The following is a 20,678-nucleotide window of genomic DNA, read 5'->3' as shown; positions in this document are numbered from 1 at the left end:
GAAATGTTTGCAAACACAACTTATTGGGATGTCAGAAGGAAAATGGTACCAAGGCAGAGGAGAAACTAGACAGCACCTTAATTTGTTTTCTAAAATTAATCACCAGTGAGAATCTGATAGACTCTGTGTACCTTGGGACTTTGTGTGATACCCTGAAAAAGACACACTGTTATTTTTGTTGAACTCCAGCCAAGGATAGGCCATGTGAATCTGATCATGAGGAAATATCACACAACCCTAGAATGAGGACCATTGTATTTTTAAAAATTGGCCTGTATTCTTCAAAACTGTCATTTCATCAAAGAAAAGACAGACTCAGGAACTGTTCCCAATTAAAGAAGACTAAAGAGGTATGATAGTTAAGTGCAATCTATGACTATGGACTAGATTCTGTACTGAAGGAGAAAAGAGCTATTAAGGGATATTGTGATAACTGACATTTGAATATGAAAGGCAGAATAGGTAAAAGTACTTTCGATGCTAAATTTCCTGAGTTTCATAACTAACTGTGGTTAAGTAACAGAATATCCTTATTCTTAGGAAATATACACATATACATGATAGTATAAATGCATTAAAAAAAGACGATGTACGAATCCTATTTTCACATGGATCAAAAAAATAAACAAATGCACACATATCTGCATGTGTATGTATGTGTGTGTATGTTTGTGTGTGTGTGTGTGTGTGTGTGTGTGTGTAGAAAGAGATAAATGTGGCACAATATTAAAAATGGTGAACTTGGGTAAAGATACCTGAGTTTTCTTTTTTAATTATTCTTGCACCTTGTCTGTAAGTTTGAAATTATTTCCAAAAAGGTGTTAACTACCCTTTTCCTTATTAGTCTTTTCACCTGCCCGACCCAGAATTCCCTGCCTCTCAACCTGGCATTCAGCACTTGGTTCATCTGAGTGAGTGTTTAGGTCCCATGAGAGTTCAGTGTTATTAGGCACAGAGATGCCTGAACTAAAGTTTTAAAAACTGTTCTCAGGTACAGTAAAAAATACAGCAAGTTTTGATCATATAATGCACAAGTTACCTCCGAGGAATAATGCAACTGTCATCTGAATTATTGATCATGGAAATCACATTTGAATATTATCTTTCCATTCTCCTTTATTCTATACTATTTTAGAAAGGCAGGAAGAGGGAAGAGGCTGATACATACTTCTTCTCTAATGGCCTGGCATACTACTGAATTCCCCGAGGGCTGCATTTTTAGAGGCACGGCTATTCAGGAGTCGCCAATTCAGTATCACAGAAATTAAACATGCATGACTGCCTTGCTCCCTTCTCTCCACAGCCACGCAGACAACTGAACCTCTCTCAGCAGGCTGTCCCTGAACTTATCCGAGGTTGTGGTGTTTACCCAGACTCAGAACTTCTTCACAAAATCACAGGACAAATAAGCAATTTATTTAAATGCAAACACACTGTTAATATGATGCTTCTGACGACCAAAGATGGGGTCGATAGGTACTGATTTTTCTAATAGTGTCTATGGAACAAGTTTAGCTCTTTGATTTAAACAATTCCATTGAGCAAAATAATGGCCAGGACAACACAGTTACCAATAGTGTGGGCTCTAGCAGCAGCACTGGGTTCTTCCCAGCTCCAACACTTATTCACTGTAAGACTTCAGACAAGGATATGATGCACCTGGAGCCCAGTTTCTTCCCTTGTAAATAGGGACAATAATTGCATTTACTTCATAAGATCATTATGGGGATTAAGTAAGCTAATAAAGGTAAAGCACTTAACCTAAAGCATCCCATATAATACACAATAAATGCTATTGAAATAATAATAGTGATGGTAATAAAGAAACATACAGGGAGGAAAGTGATGATGACTGCAGTCTTTTGAAATACGGGCAGCAGTTTTAAGATATCCGAGTCTCTTGCTGGGACATCATTTATAAATAAATGCACACAGGGTATAAGTTCTATGAATGAGAGACTGAATCTATTGATTAGATTCTAGACTGACTAGAATCTATCGAGCATTAGGAGCAGTGGAAGCTCTTAGCTGGCAAACAACCAGCCCAGCAGCTAACTCACAAACTGCACTTTAGGTTCTATTAGATGGGCATCCCACCCCTGGCAACCCCACAGGATCCCCACGACCATCTGAGTGGGTCCTTGGGGAAACATCTCTTCACTGTTATTTTTTGGTAAGTTTCCTTACTTTTTTTATTACAATTCTTTTCATAAAGCATTATACTGGTTTCGGTATACAACATAATGATTCAATATTTGTATACATTTCTAAATGATCAACAGAATTAGTCTAGTTAACATCTGTCACTTTACACAAGTACAAAAAATTTTTTTCACCATCATGTTCATTGCTCTAAATGAAACAGACGTGGCACTCAGCTGGTTGCCACTTTAACAAATCAATTCCTCTGGCTTTCAGGTGCCCTGCATAAAGCAAGGTATTCAACCAAATGAGAAGATTAGGGCTTCCTTGATGGCTCAGATGGTAAAGAATCTGCCTGCAATGCAGGAGACCCGGGTTGAATCCCTGGGTTGGGAAGATCCCCTGGAGAAGGGAATGGCTATCATACTCCAGTATTCTTGCCTGCAGAATCCCATGGACAGATGAGCCTGGTGGGCTACACTCCATGGAGTTGCAGAATCGGACATGATCGAATGACTTTCACTTACTTAGAGAAGATGACTATTAAAAATTTTAAGTCAGCAGAATATACATTTTGGCTCAAAATGTACAGCTGACAAGACTGTTGTGGGCATAAGACAAGCAGAAAATAACTCACATAGTCACTATACTTAAAGTTTTAAGCGCTTTCTAAACCACCTGAAAAGGGGGCTCAGGGGACCAAATCAGGCACTAAGTTTCTTAAATGACTGTTCAGACCCAACTCAGAGGAGAATAAAATAGTCCTTACAGCAGCCTAATGATCCAGCACACACAGAGCAATGGTTAGAGGCTGCTCATTGGAGACCATATTTACATTAACTACTAAAGACACAGGATCCCAGAGGTCAGAAATATTTTCTGTGGCAGAAGTGTTAATTTCTAACATGATACTATAGAGAAACCAAAAGTTTAAAAAAATAGAAAGATTCTAATGAGTGGATCACATCCACGAGTATCTGATCATAAACAAAGCCAAATAGAAAGTTTTAGATGCTCAGAGCTACTAAGAACCTCAAAGATCACTAAGGCCCCTGCTGCATAGAAAGACCAGCTTCTCTCATCTCTAAGCCTCCTTGCCAAATAGCCTTTGGGCTCATGTTTGGAGCATCTGCTGTCCCCTAAAGCCATCCACTTTTGTTTTTAGATTCTTCTTGAGTTAAGAAAGTCCATCCTTTTTCTAAGTTGATGTTCACCTCAGTGTCTCATCGGCAAACAGAACTACTTCCTCTTTCATGGAGTGTCTGAATATCGAAAGGAATTATGGCACCTCTTTCCCAGACTGTCTTTAGACATTTTCTCAAACACTCTCTCTGTACTAAGAGAGTGGGACACAGGCTGAGCTTTGGGCAGGTCGGAACACCATAAGCATGGTATGATCAGTTGCGTGCTTAGTCGCTCAAATCGCGTCCAACTCTTTGCAACCCCATGGACTGCAGCCACCCAGGTCTCCTGCATTGCAGGTGGATTCTTTACCCTCCAAGCCACCAGAGAAGCCTCATATGATCACTATCTTTCCCATTTCCATGGGCTTCCATGCCACCCTTTTATTGACTTAGAGCAGAGCTGGCATGTTTGGACGGTGAAAGGTGGTGCTAAAGGACACCTATACTCCTAACTTGCCTGTGCTCTATTTAATATGCTCCAGTTTCTCTACACTGGAAAAGAAAATGCTCTTGAAGAAGACAGTTGTGAATACCACAGACACGCCTCTACAGAAATGGTGTGGTACAAAGGAAAGATACTGTGCAATGAAAGAAAGGTGAACTGAAATCCTGCCACTTATCACACAGTTGCTATTTAGATTTTGGACAAATCCTTGGTTCCCACATCTGTATGTATAGATAATGCCCATATCTCAAAAGGACTTTGAGGAAAGTAAGAAAACACATTATTATATAGCACCCAACCTACAGTAGGACTCCTCCTTTTTCTTTCTTTTTAAGGAAAACTACATTTTGGTGAATTCTTCTTTGTTTTTCTTTTGGCTGTATCATGTGGCATGTGGGAGATGTTAACATCTAAAATATCTAAGATGATCTCATCTGTAATCTTGTTTCTCCTAATTCTCAAACTACACAGGACATCCATAGTTTTAAAACACTTTCAAGTCCATATTCTATATAAATACTTCTTTCCTTTAGTTACATTAGGTAATTTGATTACTTATTTACTGATAATTTACATGACTGCAGTTGCTTGGCAGATTTTTATGCTAGATTCTAAATTATGCTTGATAAGTGACCTGGCTTCGTGTATGTTTTTTAGCTTTTAATCTTTGCAAATGATATCATTGTGACATATTTGGCTTTTTATTCAATGCTTCCATAAGCTCAAAACAGTTAACAAATGACCTCTCAATGAAAGCTCAACACAGGAAAAGAATCCAGGAACAAAAGAACAGCAAATAATCTAACAGAGTTTAATTTTGTTCTACTTTTAGTCTCTATATTTGTAAATGAAGATTTCTCTCATTGCAAATACCTTTCACAGGTTGCAAGAGACGTATTTAAAAAACCTAATTTTTTTCCTTTCCAAGGCAGAATGTGATTACCTTCTTCTGTTTGGAGCACCCTGACCCCAGTCCTATACTAGTTCTTGCTTTCTCATCCTAAATCTGCTCACCATTTCTGCTTCTGCTACTAGTAGAACACTTTTTCATAAAATCTCATTGTAACAATAAGCAATAGTAAGAATAATTTCCATTCAGTGAAAAACAATTATTCATAGAAGATAATTATAGAATTTTTGAAAGCCCAAAGAGTCAGGACGACTATTTCAGGACATTCAACAGATGAGGCAACTGAGACCTAGAGAGGTTAATCAGTGAGGTGAAAGTCCCACAGCTAGTCAGTAACAGAGGTGGCTTAGTCTAATGCAAGTTTTCTGACTTAGCTGGTATAGAGGGTTAGCTCCAAAGAGGCTTACTATTTGCATTGTTTGCTGATGTATGTTTCTCAGGAAGTTTAGTTCCAGACTGGCAATAGCTGATAGCAGTTCGGGGAGGAGGGAGAATTTCCATAATAACATTGAAAATCTTTAAATCATTAAGTTAAACAAAGCTAACAGATTTCCCTGCTGCAGGACTTCTCAGGGTCTTTAATATTTATTGTTTCTGGTATAAATGCAAAGCAAATTATAGTCAGCAATGTTTTGCAAACACGGAATTTTGTTTTTTAAAGTGTTTTATGGGCAATGTGCTCCATGAAATACATTTTGGTTTATGTAAAATTCCAAGGACAGAGAAGCCTGGTGGGGTACAGTCCATGGAATCACAAAGAGTCAGACACAACTGAGTGTGCATACACACACATACACACACACAAGCTAATATTTGTAAGGCAAATTATTTATCACTTTTAGATTTTAGTACATTTTATTCTCTGTTTGCTTGTGTGTGTGTGAACAGACACAAAGCCAGACACATGAACCAATGACACATAAAATCAAACTTATAGTCTACAATATACAACAAACACTTTTTAGAATGGGTGTATATTGATTTTCTACCACCTGATCCAACTTCTATGAAACAGGGAGAATTCAGATGCATTTAACAAGTTGAATAAAAAGTAGGTAATGCAGACTATTTACAACACCAGTGGAATTCTTGCCTTGAGTTCAGCTGTTCTGAAATCACAGTGATGCAGTTAAGAAAGTACAATAAAAATTGAAAGTAACAAAATCAGGCTTACAAAAGGAAGAAAGGTCAAGATGCTTCAAAAGTTATGAACCTGGGAACTGTCTTCACTTTGTGAGGCCCCTGAGTTACAACCTGTGTAAATGCAACTCTCTGAGATCTTCCAGTCTGGGCAAGAACACTATAACCACAGGAATGAAACCATGCTTGCTGGGCTGCTTGTAGAATTTGCTATCTGCAAGCCTGTGGGGCTCAGGCTGAAGTTGACTAGGTGCTCCTGGACCTTTTCTCAGAGCACAAATCCAGCAGCCAGCTGGTTTTCACAAAGCTGGAAAGACAGAGCAGCTAGCTGATGCCCATGACCTTGCATGAGGTCAGGCCCACGAGTCAGAGGATGGGACCAGTGTATCCACTCAGTACAGCAACCGCTGTCCTGCTGAGGAAGCAGCTTCTTCAAGGTAACTAAAAGTAGGCTAGTTCTCTTCTGCCGGGAGGCATTTTTAAAAGGACATTTTAAAAAGGACATTTTTAAATGTCCTTCTCATTTTTAAAAGGACAGCTCATATTATTAAAAAGTAACAGCATTGTATACAAATTCCCTCCCACACAACCTAAAATGAAACAAGCTGATTACAAGGGGTCCAGAAAACACACAGTGGGGTGTATGAAGATCTTTAAAGGGGTTGGGGCAGGTAATTCTTCCCATTTTATAGATAAATCGTGCAACTGCACTGCGAAACATGGACAAAGTTCTAATGGTCGCTTGGACAAGAGTTTGAGGTGGGAATTAGTAAAGAGCATAAATGGTTTCCTCATAACCAACACACTTTAGATTTTGGAGGTAAGGAAAGAGGGAAAGGAATCAGTGATATAAAGGAAGGAAAATTCTGGGCGGTAAGAGGAAACAGGAAATGTCTTCTCTTATTTCAAGCACTGTCCTCCCATGCAACAATTTTTACTCATTTTCTCCTTTAAAAAATGATAATATATGAAAAATTTTTTAAAAAGCAGAAAGAAGATAATAAGTACTCCTAGTGTCCATCACTAAAACACTGGTATATATCCTTCCAGATTTTTTAATATGCCTATATATATCAGATTAATATATTTTTCCCCCAAAACAGGATCATGCCTTGTATTTTTTGCTACTGCAGTCCATGGGGTCACAAAGAGTCAGACACAACTGAGTGACTGAAGTGAACTGTGTATATCTTCCAATACCTATAAAAATAACCCTGGCTAATTCTGTCTGGAAGGGCAGTGAGACAGCAGGTGAGAAGCACAGACTCTGGGGTCAGGCAAGTTAGGGTTCAAGTCTCAGTCTGGCTACTTTCTACCCTGGGACCCTCACAAAGTTCTTTAGCTTCTCTAAGTCTCAGATTTCTTATCTGGGCACTGATAAGAGGTTACAGTCATACCTACTCTGTGGTATGAATTCAAGAAACACTGCATGTTAAGTTCTTACCAGCAAACACTCGGCATGACACTATGTGTTCAATATAAGGTAGATGACATTATTATTATTGTAGCTGTTAAGTTTCTATTATATGATTACACTGCAGTTTAAAAATCTAATCTCTCTATTGTCAGGCATTTAGGCTATTTCTAATTAAAAAAAAAACTTTCTATTCTGAAATTTCACAGGAAGTTGCAACAACAATACAGAGAAGTCCTGGGTGCCCTACCTCCCGTTTCCCACAGTGGTAACATCTTACATAACTTTGGTACAACATCTAAGCCACGAAATGGACGTTGGTATAACCTACAGCTCTGATTCTGATTTCACAAGTTTGACAGGCTCTCGCTCATGAACATGGATATAAGTATCAGTTAATGCAATTTTATCGTATGTGTAGATTCATGGACCCACCACCAAAGTCAGGATAGAGAGCTTTCCATCGCCACCAAGATTCCTCTTACTACCAGCCTTCATAATCACACTTTCCCTCTTTTTCTCTTCCTTGTCCCTGACTCCCATAACCACCAGTCACTTTTTCATTTCTATACATGGATCACTTCAGAAGTGTTAATAAGTATAAGCACATACTATGACACCTTTTGAGACTGGTCAGCATGTTGTGCTTGAGAACCCTTCCACAGTGGCCTGTATCCACAGACGATTCCTTTTTATTGCTGAGTAGTGATGAACAGTGTTCTGTTGTATGGATATACCACCTTTTGTTTAACCATTCATCTGCTGAAGGATATATGGGTTGTTCCCGTCTTTGGCTAATACATCTGCTGTGAACACTTGTGTACAGGATTTTGTGTGGACTTAAGTTTACATTTCTTTGGGATAAATGCCTAGGAATGTAAACATTGGGTTGTATTTTAAGTGCATGTTGGTTTTACAGAAAAGCCAAACTATTGTCCAGAGTGGCTGTACCATCTTGCATTGTCACTAGCAATATATGAGAGATCCAGTTTCTCTGTATCCGCATCAGCTGTCTGTACTTTTTTTAATTTTAGCTATTCTAATGGTACATAATAATGTCTCATCATGATTTTGATTTGCATTTTCTTAATGATATTGAAGGGCTTCCCTGATGGCTCAGTGGTAAAGAATCTGTCAAATGCAGGAGACATGGGTTCAATCTCTGGGTAGGGAAGATCCCCTGAAGAAGGAAATGGCAACCTGCTCTAGTATTCTTGCCTGGGAAATCCCATAGACAGAGAAACCTGGTGGGCTACAGTCCATGGGGGTCACAAAAAAGTTGGACACGACTTAGCAACTAAACAACAAATGATATTGAAAATCTAATTTTTGATATGAACAATGCTACAATGCACATCGTTGGATAATATTTTAAAATTTAATTTAATTTATTTATTTTTGGCTGTGCTGGGTCTTCATTGCTATATGGGCTTTTCTGTATTTGCGATGAGCAAGGGCTACTCTTCACTGCAGTGCACAGGCTTCTCACTGGAGTGGCTTCTCTTGTTGCAGAGCGCAGGCTCAAGGGCGCTCCGGCTTCAGTTGTTGTGGCATGTGGGCTCAACAGCTGCAGTTCCTGGGCTCTAGAGCGCAGGCTCAATAGTTGTGGTGCATGGGCTTAGTTGCTCTGCGGCATATGAGATCTTCCCAGACTAGGGATCAAACCTGTGTCTCCTGCATTGGCAGGTGGATTCTTTACCACTGAGCCAGCATAGAAGCACATGTCTTTGGATAACTTTTAAGTTAATTCCTGTGAATGAATTCTTGAAAGTAGAACTGCTGAATAGATAGATTTTTTTTTAAAGTTGAAACATGATGTCACATTGGCCTCCAGAAAAGTACCAGTTTACACTCTCATCACTCTCATATAAATTGCTCAGCCTTTAAAGTATACCTAAGACTCTCACCTTCTCCCCTACAAGTTAAAGAGAGACTTTCGCCAATACACTCCCTATTACCAATAAAATAAACAAAAAATAAAAATTAGGTTGCCTGAAATCCTAATAGAGCAGAAAATGAACCAGCTAAGAGTCCCTTCTCCAAGGACTTCCCCACATTCAGACAAGCACATAATATTTTCATCAAACACATTGGAAGGAAGAAACACAAAAAAGAAAGAAAACTCATTTACCTTTATGGGCAATATGACACAGATCCTCTTGCATTTTAGAAAACTCTGATGAGGTTTCAGAGCCATCAGAATAATTTTTCTCTTCTCCAAAATCTAGTGTAGACAAATTAGGATTGGAGGAATGCAGTCTTACTGGGCCAGAAAAAGGCTTAGGTACCTGAAGTGACACCAAAGGGAGATATTTCTTTTTAGATGTGAATTGCTTAGACTATTCACTTGTTTCTAGATTGGAAAGTAGAAAAGAAGAACATTCTATAGAACATTTTTTTTATTGAGTGATAACTTTCAATGTGAAAACTCAGGAAAACACTTGCCATGGCAACTTCCACTAGCTTCTTATGAAATAAAAGTGGGTGAGAAATCACATTTTTAATTGGAGATGATCATAACTTTAAAGCTACAGGTTTAAAACGACAGCTAAAGTGGCCAGGCTCTTTCTCATTTATATTCAATTCCTTCCTCCTTGCAATAATTACCCAGGATCTAGGTTACTAATATTAATAGTTAATGGGGAGTAGGTTTAAAAATGTTTTCTTTATTAGCACCTGGTGCTTCTACCAAACAAATCACCTTCTCAGTGGTTTGGAAAACAAATCTCTCTTTGCTTTGAAAGTATTTCAATTCAACCCATAAAGTGCTTTAAGCCAGAGTTACATAACAGTATAACAGTTTCCATAAGTTCCTGATTTATTTTGACCCTAATAATGCTGAAATTTAATATATAATTACTGAGCTGCAAATCTTGGCTTAGCTGTGCATTGGGAAAGTCAGCAGTTAGCGTTATGCAGTGAACTTATGATGGGAGGATGGGACGGTTGGAAAGAAGAGATAGTCTATACAATGTCCTGCTCCCAAAGACTCCAGCCAGTGGGCTCGGAGGGATGGCGAGTCCACTGAGCCACAGAAAAGGTGGACAGACCACACAGCCACAGCAGTCACAAATCAAGGTGCACACCCAGTGGGGACGAGGGCAGGCAGGCTAGGCAGTGAAGAAGGGGAAACCAAAACTCTAGAAATGACTGCAGTCCCTCCAACTGCATCATTTTCCTTTACTCAGTAAACATGACACGCTTATTTTAGTACTCAGAAAACCCAAGTGATTGAATTCCTGTCTCTGCACAGGATATCCGAGAGTAACTACAGCATAGTCACTTTTCTATGGGCCCCCAGCACGTGTCCCTGAGGAAACCAGCCTGTAGGGCGAAGCAAGGGTTACCTGCAGCGTTCCTTTAGCGTCTTTGCCAAGAGCTCTGGACCGCCACCTCCTGTGTGATCTTTTTTCCTTTTTGGGACTTTCAAAAGCTCCACCCTTTGTTTTAAAACAGGAAAGAGAGAGCACAGACAGTAAGATGCACCAAACCAACAGGGAAAGACACACACCAGAGTGACCAACTCCAATCCCTTGAATTTGGCTGAAGCAACCAGCCAGAAAACTTCCCTGTTAGTGAAAGGCTGGGAGGAGAGAGGAAAGCCTAAGAGTGCCAGCAGGCAAACAGAAATGACCTCTGGCTGACCTGGATGGCATTGATAGCTGGTGCCGAATATGTCCGATGCAGGATGTCCATACTTTGTAGGAGCTGGCTCATCTCCACCAGGCAGGTGTGACAGTGCGCCAGGTCTGCAGGAGGAAAACAAGAGGAGAAGTAAGAGCCACTTGTCTTGGATTCAACCTTCACTGTACTAGTGCCAGCTATTTTTCTCATTTATCTACATTGGCTTTTACATCTGTAAAGACAGGAAATTTTACTGCCGTTTTTATAGGAGAGGCAGTAGACTTGTGGTTAAGGGCATAGATCTAGAGAACCAGGCTGCCTCAATTTGAATGTACTTAACAAACTGTGAATCGTGGCCAAATTACATAACTTCTCTGTGTCTCAGTTTCCCTACAGGCTTCCCAGGTGGCACGAGTGCTAAAGAATCCACCTGCCGATGCAGGAGATGCAAGAGATGTGGATTTAATACTTGGGTGGGGAAGACCCCCTAGAGTAGGAAATGGCAACTCACTGTACTATTCTTGCCTGAAAAATCCCATAGACAGGAGCCTGGTAGGCTACAGTCCATGAGGGGATAATGATATTCAGAGCTCACAGGACAGTTGGGTTAAATAAGTTGATAAATGCAGAGTACTTTTATTGCTCATAGTTATTGAGAAGGCAGCATTTTATGTCCCCAGATGTGATCCTATCTGCATCAACAGAGAAAATTGCAATTTTCAGGCATCTTTCTCTGATAGTGGTTCTTAATCGTGGCTACATTTTAAAAATCAACTGGTGAGGTTCTTAAAATTACCTATGTTAAAGTCTCATCCCTGGTCAATTAAATTAGAATACTCCCAGCCTCACTGTTGACTTCCTTTTTAGTTCCATAGGTGATTCTTAACTAAGGTTGAGACCACTCCGTATGGCAAGAGTGGCCCCTAACCAGAATCAGTTTGGGAACTGTGAAAAACCAGTGATGCCAGGGCCCCAACCTGCACTAATTTAAAGGGATTCTCTGGGAGAGGGGCCTGAGCATGGGTATCCTGGCATTTTAAAAGCTCTCTTACAATTCTAATGTGCAGCCAGGGTAGAGAACACCTGTTTGGTGAGCAATCTTCATTTGATTCACCCACTCACCTCTGGACAGTGATTTGGAGGTTCTTGGATGTGCATCAGAATCATTTTTGGCACTTAAGCCCTGGATTCTGTGATTTAGCAGTCTATGTGGAAATTGGGCTTAAAGAACAATAAAGGAAACCTATTTGCACACATACCCAAGAGAAGACATAAAACTCTAAAAGAGAGTGTCTTTTGTTTATCATGAGTGCAGATCTTCATAAGCAAAATCTGACAGGGAACATAAACCAGTCTAGAGGGAGAATATAAATTCACCTGGAGTATAAACGAAATCAGGAAAGTCTAAAAGCAGAGGTTTTTGACAGAAAGAAGCAGAGGTTATGAGTCACTCTACCTTTGGAGCATTTTTCCATGTCCTCTGAAGACTGTAACCATAATGGTGCTCGAGTCTCACCACCACAAGAAAATGATAAATTGCTTCCGGTTTGAAACGAATTCTGCTTTGATATACTGCTACGCTGTTCCACAGATGACAAAAGCACATTATAAATGAAAACAGAGCCTGGTGGGAACTCTTTAGGGTAAAGGATAATAAAGTGGGTTGGTTGCTAATGGAAGCCATCTGCCCATAATGAGAAAGAAGCTTCTAGCAAAGCACTCCATCAGAGACCCTGAGAACTCCAGCTGTCTCCCGTGTGGCCACACTGTGCTACAGGCCCCTGAATTCTTCTCCTGCCAAATGATAACCATATGAAAAGATAACACAAGTGTTGGGAAAGATTGTGTAGTTCTGTGTGACTATAAATATATCTCCTGCATTTTACATCCAAGAAGCAAACTAAAGTCATAGTGATCAAGGGAGAGCTGGGATGTTAATCCCTCTGTACATGCTCTTCTTCAGTTATGATCTGAGCATTAATACATGCTCCTCTGGCCCTGGCTCTGACTGAGGGGACACACAGACAAGTAAAATCCTAGATCAAACACGTTCTGCTCCTCCCTGTAAACCTCTCCTTCCTCAGACACTGCCCCCAAGAGCAGACTCTCCCACACAAAGCCACCTACTTCCTTTAGATTCATGATTGGTAAATCATTACCTTCCTACTTGAAATGGTGTCCATGACCCCAGGACCAGAGTCTGTGACTGTAGATCCTGGGAAAAAATGATTAACTTCATGTGGAAACATGGCGATTTCATTCTGACGGTACATTCTGTGGTGGCGGAGGTTGGATACCCACTCATCAAAGACGTCCTCTGACTTTACCTAGATTGTGTTGGGTCGAAAGGACACAAGAGTGTCACTCATCTAAGAAACAGTTAGTCATCCCATTGAGGTCATTCCTGGCACCTCTTCATGCTGACACATGTAGAACTGTGGAAGTACAAGTTTGTTGACTTCGTTTACATGCATGTAGTCTATGGAATAAGTCTACGGAGTAGGAGATGGAAAGTAAGAATGGTCTTCATAAACTCTACATTTAAGCATTCTATGAAAGAGCCAACTGTTATGCTATTATTAAGACATATTAAGCAACAAGCAAGTTGAAATTTATATTTATCCATCTCTTACAAGAAGAAAAAAGAATTAGAAAAAAGTATATTTATCCATCTCTTAAAGCAGTTCCAAGTTCTCTTGTCCCAGTTTCTCATATCCCCACTGAAAACATTACACTTTTTATTAATAAAAAACCTCTTTTCTAATTCAGAGTTTTCAGATCAATCTTCTCTGAACTGGAGAGAATGAATAAATTCTTCTTGAAATATTTAACCTTGTTCATCTTCTCTGATAATGAATGTTACTGAGGAATACATGTTAATGAATGTGAAGGTTATTTACAAGAACATTTCTCCCACTCTTAGAAAACAAAAATCTGATAAAGCATTATCAGTGATTTCCAGGATTTTTCAAACACACAAACACAAACTTTTAGCCATTCTCTCCATGACTATCAATGGATAATTTCTATGAAGAGTAATGTTTGTATGTAGTAACTTTCATTATAAAATACATCAAACGTGCATAAAAGTACTAAAAAGAATATAAGAAGCACCTATGCACCATAAATATCTCTTAATAGTCAATATTTCTATGTGTGTATGATGGCACATTAATACTTTCAAAACGAATATATGAGAAAACAGAGCCTCATGAAGAGGCAATATAAATGACTCCAAAAGAATACTCAGTAGGTTAACTTCCAAGAAGAAAAATCCAGGTCAATTCAGTTAAAATCTTTACTAAAGCTGTTACTGAGAGTAAGGATGTGGAAATAAATGTCAGCAACATCCTTCATTTAGGAAGTGTTTGGTTGACATGTATGTTTGTTGTGTTGGTTAGAAATACACACAAGACTTGAAACCTCACCAGGATGTGCCATTTACAGGTAGAAGCAACACAGACTCACATCTATTTGTCTCCTTCAGATTATGTTCTTGAAATGTACTTCATTTCCCAGACCTTGCTACTAGGCATTTTATAGGAATTCTGCGTCATTCTTTGTACTAGTCTACTATCAGAGGCCATTAAAAATTAGTGCCCAGAGCATTCCTCTTGACCCATTTTTTAACTGGATTAAACGAGGCAGAAGAACAAAAGCACTTTCTTAAATAACTGACCAGGGTTCTGCGTTAGCCCCTCAGGTAGTTACAGGACCGTGGGTGTACAGCTACTTAACTCTCTACTGCCCAGACCCCCTTCTATGATAAAGGAGGAGACTGGGACTGGACGGCTCACATTAAAAACTGTCCGACTCTGAGACCATCAACCATGACCTCAGCGAAGTCAACACACGTGCACTCACACTCATAACGGATGGTCAGAATGGACAGGAAACACAAACAGAACTGAAAGTGAATCAACACAGCATTTATCACGATATTAGTATTTGAGGTATTTTGAGGCATTCTAGTTCTTTAAAAATTAGGAATTAATCCTTGCTTTTATTCTGTTAAACAAGATTAACAAGAATGGATGAACAAGAATGTATTATTTCCTGACCATGTCAACAGAGAGAAATAAGAGTTACTGGAAGAACACTGAGAAATTATTTGAGAGGAGGTTTACCACTAAAGCGGTAAACCTTCAAAGATCTTTTAAAAATCTTTTTTTTTTTTTAAAGATTATAGGTCTCTCCCTCCTTTGATTCACATTAGCTGCTCTCAGTCAGGGGTATTATGACCACCCCAGGGGATGTTCGATGACATCTGCAGACATTTTGGGATTGTGGTAACCAGAGGAGGATTGTTATTGACATCCTACAATGCACAAGACAGGCCCCCATGGCAAATAAGTTTCCAGCCCACCCTCCAGATGTGCTGAAGGTGAAAAACCCTGTTCTAAACAATTATTACACCCATAAGCACACAGGCTTAGGCTTAAAAAACAGTACAGATTTGACTGTCCTGGGCAGACCATCAACTACGTGTATGTGCTAAACATGTATTTGCCCAAGTACCACAGATATGTCATGGCGAGGACAGGGATACACTAAGATGTGGAGATCATAATCTCATGCTTTTATTTTCCCAAAAACTCTCAGCCCCCATTCCCAATATTCCAAGTAATCTGTCCAAGTAAGAAAAGACTCTTACTGTTTTCTCAATTAATTTCTAACCCTCGGTAACACCTAAGAATTATATATAATAAATGAACCTATTGAGCTTACTGTGGGTCAGGCATTACATCAAGTTTTCTACATTCAGCTCCACAAGATGTAGTTCCTGTTGTGGGGGCAGGAAGTAGTGAGAAAACTAAGACTTTCAGAGATTCAATAATTTGTCAAAGGCTGAGAGCAAGTAAGTAGCCAGGTGGTCAAGATCTGAACCAGATCTGGATCTCCAAACTCTTGGTGCATGCTTTTAATTATCTATACGACCTGCAGCAGACGGGGCAGAAGAATGGAGTGAAGCACTCCATTTCAGAGAACTATTTAGAGACCCATCCTTTAGGGGAAAAGTTTTTAACATCACTGTGGTATGAGAATTTTCATCCCTATAAAGTTAGTTGATGTTGTAAGCCAGAGCTTCACAGACTAAAGATCATATTATATTTCAGGAAACACATTTTATTCTATGGCAAATGGTTCTTCACTAAAGATGGTACTGCCTGGGAGTAGAGAGAGTTTGTATTTGAAAACATAAAGTGTTTTTTTAGGTTACTGATGTCACAGTCACAATGGAGGAGGGATATGAGGGAGAAGAGACAAGGATGTTGAGTTTATTTTATTGAGTCCCAGTGTGAGAGACTCTCCTACACAATGAAGAACTGTCCCATCCAGATAGCAATATCATCCTTAGAAATACTTTCCTAATGAAGATCTTCTACACGCTGGCTGGATGTTCTGAAATTCAAAAGGCATCACCAATGGTGCTGTAACTGACAATTCCTTTGTAACATAAAGGATCTGTGCAAAGGGAGACAGCACCTGGGCAGCAGTCTCACCTTCAGATGGTAAATGTGCTCCTCGGTGTCCAGGTCTATGCACTTGGATGACTTCTTCACAGACATCACCGAGAGCCCGACGTCAATGCAGCCATGCAGCTTCTCTCTCTCGATCTGCAGAGGCACGAAGGGGGCCCCCATGAGAACCACGGTGTTAAAAACCACTGGAACATCCTTGACACTCCTTTCCCTCTCCCTCCCCTTCCACATCCAGTAATAGTTAACACAACAGCCTCGCTTCTCCAGTACTCAATGTGAACCAGTGCTGAGCTGAGCGCTGTACATGCGTCATCCTATTTAACCGAAAGGGGAGACCGAATTGCAGAGGGTTAACTAACAAGCAGAAGGTAACGAAAGTCGAAAGTTAGCCTTGTGGATTGACTCCCACCGCAGTGAATTCACCTGTTAATGGCACTGCTTCCTGCAGGATTTCTGGGGTCTAAATTCATTTGGAAGTGATTTAAAAAGAGGAGTAACTTTGTCTTCTACCTCTGTGACTCTATTTCTGTTTTGTAAATAGTTTCATTAGTACTCATTTTTTAGATTCCACATATAAGCAATATCATATGATCATGATATTTGTCTTTGTCTATCTGACTTACTCACTCTGTATGAGAATCTCTAGGTCCATCCATTTGCTGCAGATGACATTATTCCTTTCTTTTTTATGGCTGAGTAATATGGTTACCAGGGGGAAGTGGGGGGGGGGGGGTGGGGAATTGGGAGGTTGGGACTGACATATTGTTCATACATATACACTACTATATATAAAATAGATAACTAGAAAGAACCTACTGTATATAGCACAGGGAACTCAATACTCTATAAGGACCTATCTGGGAATGGAATCTAAAAAAGTGTGGATGTATGTATAACTAATTCATGTGTTATACAGCAGAAACACAACGTTATAAATCAACTATACTCCAATAAAAATTAATTAAACAAAAAATTTTTTAAGCTGAATAAAACATAAAGATAAAAAGAGGAGTGAGGACGCTACGACAGGCCACTGTGGGTCAGGCAGTATGGCACGCTTCTGCAGGCACCCCGACAGGGTGGGCACCATGGGAGAGGTGGGGAGAGGAAGGCGGGAGATGAAGTGCTGGGTGAGAGAAGGGCTCCGTGAAGGTAGGACTAGCAGTTATCCTCAGCCCTGGTGGGCCGTTTGCCTGGTGTCCACACACAGGAGACTCTCCTGTCACCTTCACTAAGGACCTTCCCCACTAAACCCCTCAGTCCCCACAATAGTGGGAGGACATGTCCTGGGTTTTGTTCTCTCCCCACTCAGAGAACCCCATGGTACAACCCTAAGACCAGAACCCACAGCTGGATATCCAATAGAGTATTGAGAGGGGCCCTCACACCTCCACTTGGGGGGTGAACTGAGCCCACGCAGAACCTAGAGAGGAGACAGAAGGGAACAGGTACCTCTGCTCCCTGAGAGAGAACCACCACCACCCTCGTGGTTTCCAGCTAGGGAAATGCAATCCCAAATGTAGAGTCTCACCCACGAGCTGACAACCAGTGTGTGCACTCAGCTGCTCAGGTGTGTCTGACTCTCCGCGGGCCCATGGACTGTAGCCTGCCAGGCTTCCTGTCCATGAGGATTCTCCAGGCAAAATACTGGAAGGAATTGCCATTTCCTACTCCAAGGGGATCTTCCTGACCTAGGGATCAAACCTGGGTCTACGGCACTGCGGGCCGATTCTTTACCGATTGAGCCACTATATTGTTGTTGGATACGTTGTTCAGTTGCCCAGTCGTATCCAACTCTTTGTGACACCAGTGGTTAGATGCCATGAAGTAGGTGGCAATGCCTTAACCATATGCATGTTGTCAGGCCCAAGAGCCTCTGCCATCCTCATCAAGGGGAGTGCTAACCTTCTCTCCTTTCATACAACAGGAATAGCCCTGGAGAATTCTTCAATAGCATGCTAGATTAACAAGACCACTTACGTCAGTTTGGTTCTTGGCATATTTCAAGATTCCTTTGTCCAGATAGAAGAATCTCTGTGGGGAACAAAGTAGAATTCATTAAGATATTCTATTTAAATGTCCTTCTCTTGGTGTCCTTGCTCAGTCTCAAATTAAACATAAGTGCCTAAGAACAGGGCCTGAGTAGGGAATGAGGGTGCAAACAAAGGTGAGCCCCAAGCCAGTTCTTACCTTATGCCAGCCTTTCAAAGGCCATTTTCTCTTTTTCAGCAAAAATCCTTTCTGTATTGGTGGCTCTTGGGTGTAATTCATCTCTCCCCTCAGTCCTTCCACCACTTCCCAGCTGTCCTGTTCCAATGAAAGAGTTTGGGCTCAGTGATTATCTTTAAATGATTATCAGGCTCAATATATACATATATATCCAATAGTAACATTAAGAAGCACTTGATCCCATTTGTAAATCCATCCAAGATGATGAGATTGGCTGGGTGTGCTGGGGAAAAGAAATTCAGGCTTAATTTATGTACAATTCTTAGACTTTACAGATTTAATGCTACAATTTAGTGGCATCAAATTTGTCTGTTTTTCAGGAGCTCTCTCTCGGAAGGGAATGTCTCTTCCTCTTCTGGAGCTTGAACCTTGACAACCACAGCTAAAGGTAAGGATTTTGCTGTAAATTCTATTTTTCTTCCCTTTGCATCATCAGTTATTTTCACTCACCACTAGACTTCAGTCTGAATTTGAACCCAAAGCTATAGACATCAAGATGAAAACTGGGCAGGAGGGGATGGCATGGCTGAGAAAATTGGCGAAAAACTGAGACTGCATTGTGTTGGTAAACATGACAAGTTGTTTGAAATAATGATTTAGTCACACTATCTCCAAATTCTAGGTACTTAAATTGTTGGAAATCTTGAAGCATCAAAAAGGTGGTTCTGCAACACATATTTTCATCCACTTTTCCCAGAAATTTTGTTTTCTCCTCCTTTCTTTTGTTTCAAAAACTTGGGGTGGGGGCAATGTGGAGCAGGGTACAATTATTGCTCTACTAAGCTGTTTGCAATTTGGGAGGACAAATAGTTATTATAATAAATTTTCCACTGTCAGCTATTTAAGTTATTTCAACTAATTGGCTAAAAAATAATTTTAAAAGGAATACTAAAGAAAAACACTAAAAGTTCTAAAAAGTTATTTTTAAATGCTTGAAATGCACATATTCATTGCAAAATTATCCCAATGTAGACCAAAATTGGCAACACTTCAGTGGTTTTTAAATTTTTTATTGTTATTATCTTTTGTTGAGATATAACATACATGATATACACAAATCTTAAGATTGCAACTTGAAGAATTTATAAACCTATACCTACCATCCATATCAGAGAGAAAACATTTCCAACTCAGGATATTTTAGTTTTGACAAACATGCCTTTCCCCTCCTCAGGTTTACTGAGCTATTACTGACCTATAACATATGAAGCTTTAAGATGTACAATGAGGTGATCTGATAGACTTCTATTCCCTCACATAATTACTGTTTGTGTGTGTGTGTGTGTGTGGTGATAACATTTAAGATCTACTCTTTTAATGACTTTCAAGTATATAGTACTGTTAATTATAGTCGCTAAGTTATACATTGGCTCCTCAGAGCATATTCATCTTATGGCTGGGAATTTGTACCATTTAACCAACATCTCCCCATTTCCCCCGCCCTCCACCCCACCCTGGCAGCCATCATTCTACTCTCTCCTTCTATGAGCTCAGCATCTTTAGATTCTGAATATAAGTGAAAACATGCAGTATTTGCCTTTCTCTGATTTATTTCACTTAGCACAATGCCCTCAAGATCCATTCATGTTGTCATAAAAGGCAGGGTTTTTTTTAAATGGCTGAATAACATCCCATTGTATGTGTATGTATGTACATACATGGAATATATGGAAGCTTACATTTCCATGGGATACATATACATCTCATATTTTCTTTATCCATTCACTCATCCAGTGAGCACTTAGATTGTTTCCATGCCGTGGCTATTGTAAATAATGCTGCAATGAAAACTGGGGCACAGATATCTCTTTAAGAGACAAACATGTCATCTGGCCAAATTTCATGTTGAGTAACTTCAGTTCAGTTCAGTCGCTCAGTCATGTCCAACTCTTTGCAATCCCATGAATCGCAGCACACCAGGCCTCCCTGTCCATCACCAACTCCCGGAGTCTACCCAAACCCATGCCCATCGAGTCAGTGATGCCATCAGCCATCTCATCCTCTGTCGTCTCCTTCTCCTCCTGCCCCCAATCCCTCCCAGCATCAAGGTCTGTTCCAATGAGGCAACTCTTTGCATGAGGTGGCCAAAGTACTAGAGTTTCAGCTT

The 20,678-nt window shown here is 40.1% G+C and overlaps 1 protein-coding gene and 1 non-coding gene across 4 annotated transcripts in view; both read right to left on the bottom strand.

Moving 5' to 3' along the window:
* OSBPL3 (oxysterol binding protein like 3) overlaps window positions 1-20,678 on the bottom strand; it is a 196,348-nt gene that overhangs the window by 56,827 nt on the left and 118,843 nt on the right. For all 3 annotated transcript variants that reach the window (XM_043872172.1, XM_043872175.1, XM_043872174.1), the window contains 8 exons: window positions 18,533-18,649; window positions 18,323-18,376; window positions 16,364-16,477; window positions 13,019-13,186; window positions 12,316-12,439; window positions 10,881-10,984; window positions 10,583-10,675; window positions 9,367-9,523 (listed from right to left, as the gene is read on the bottom strand). In XM_043872172.1, the coding sequence (XP_043728107.1) occupies window positions 9,367-9,523; window positions 10,583-10,675; window positions 10,881-10,984; window positions 12,316-12,439; window positions 13,019-13,186; window positions 16,364-16,477; window positions 18,323-18,376; window positions 18,533-18,649 (931 nt within the window). The remainder of the gene's footprint in view (window positions 1-9,366; window positions 9,524-10,582; window positions 10,676-10,880; window positions 10,985-12,315; window positions 12,440-13,018; window positions 13,187-16,363; window positions 16,478-18,322; window positions 18,377-18,532; window positions 18,650-20,678) is intronic.
* Window positions 18,144-18,269, bottom strand: LOC122674996. The gene has a single exon (XR_006335153.1). It is a non-coding gene; the product is annotated as a U6atac minor spliceosomal RNA (small nuclear RNA).

Source organism: Cervus elaphus, chromosome 18 (genome assembly GCF_910594005.1).
Source record: "Cervus elaphus chromosome 18, mCerEla1.1, whole genome shotgun sequence".
Taxonomy (NCBI): Eukaryota; Metazoa; Chordata; class Mammalia; order Artiodactyla; family Cervidae; genus Cervus; species Cervus elaphus.
The sequence above is the reverse complement of the archived record's forward strand: the minus strand, read 5'-3'. Positions and strand labels throughout refer to the sequence as shown.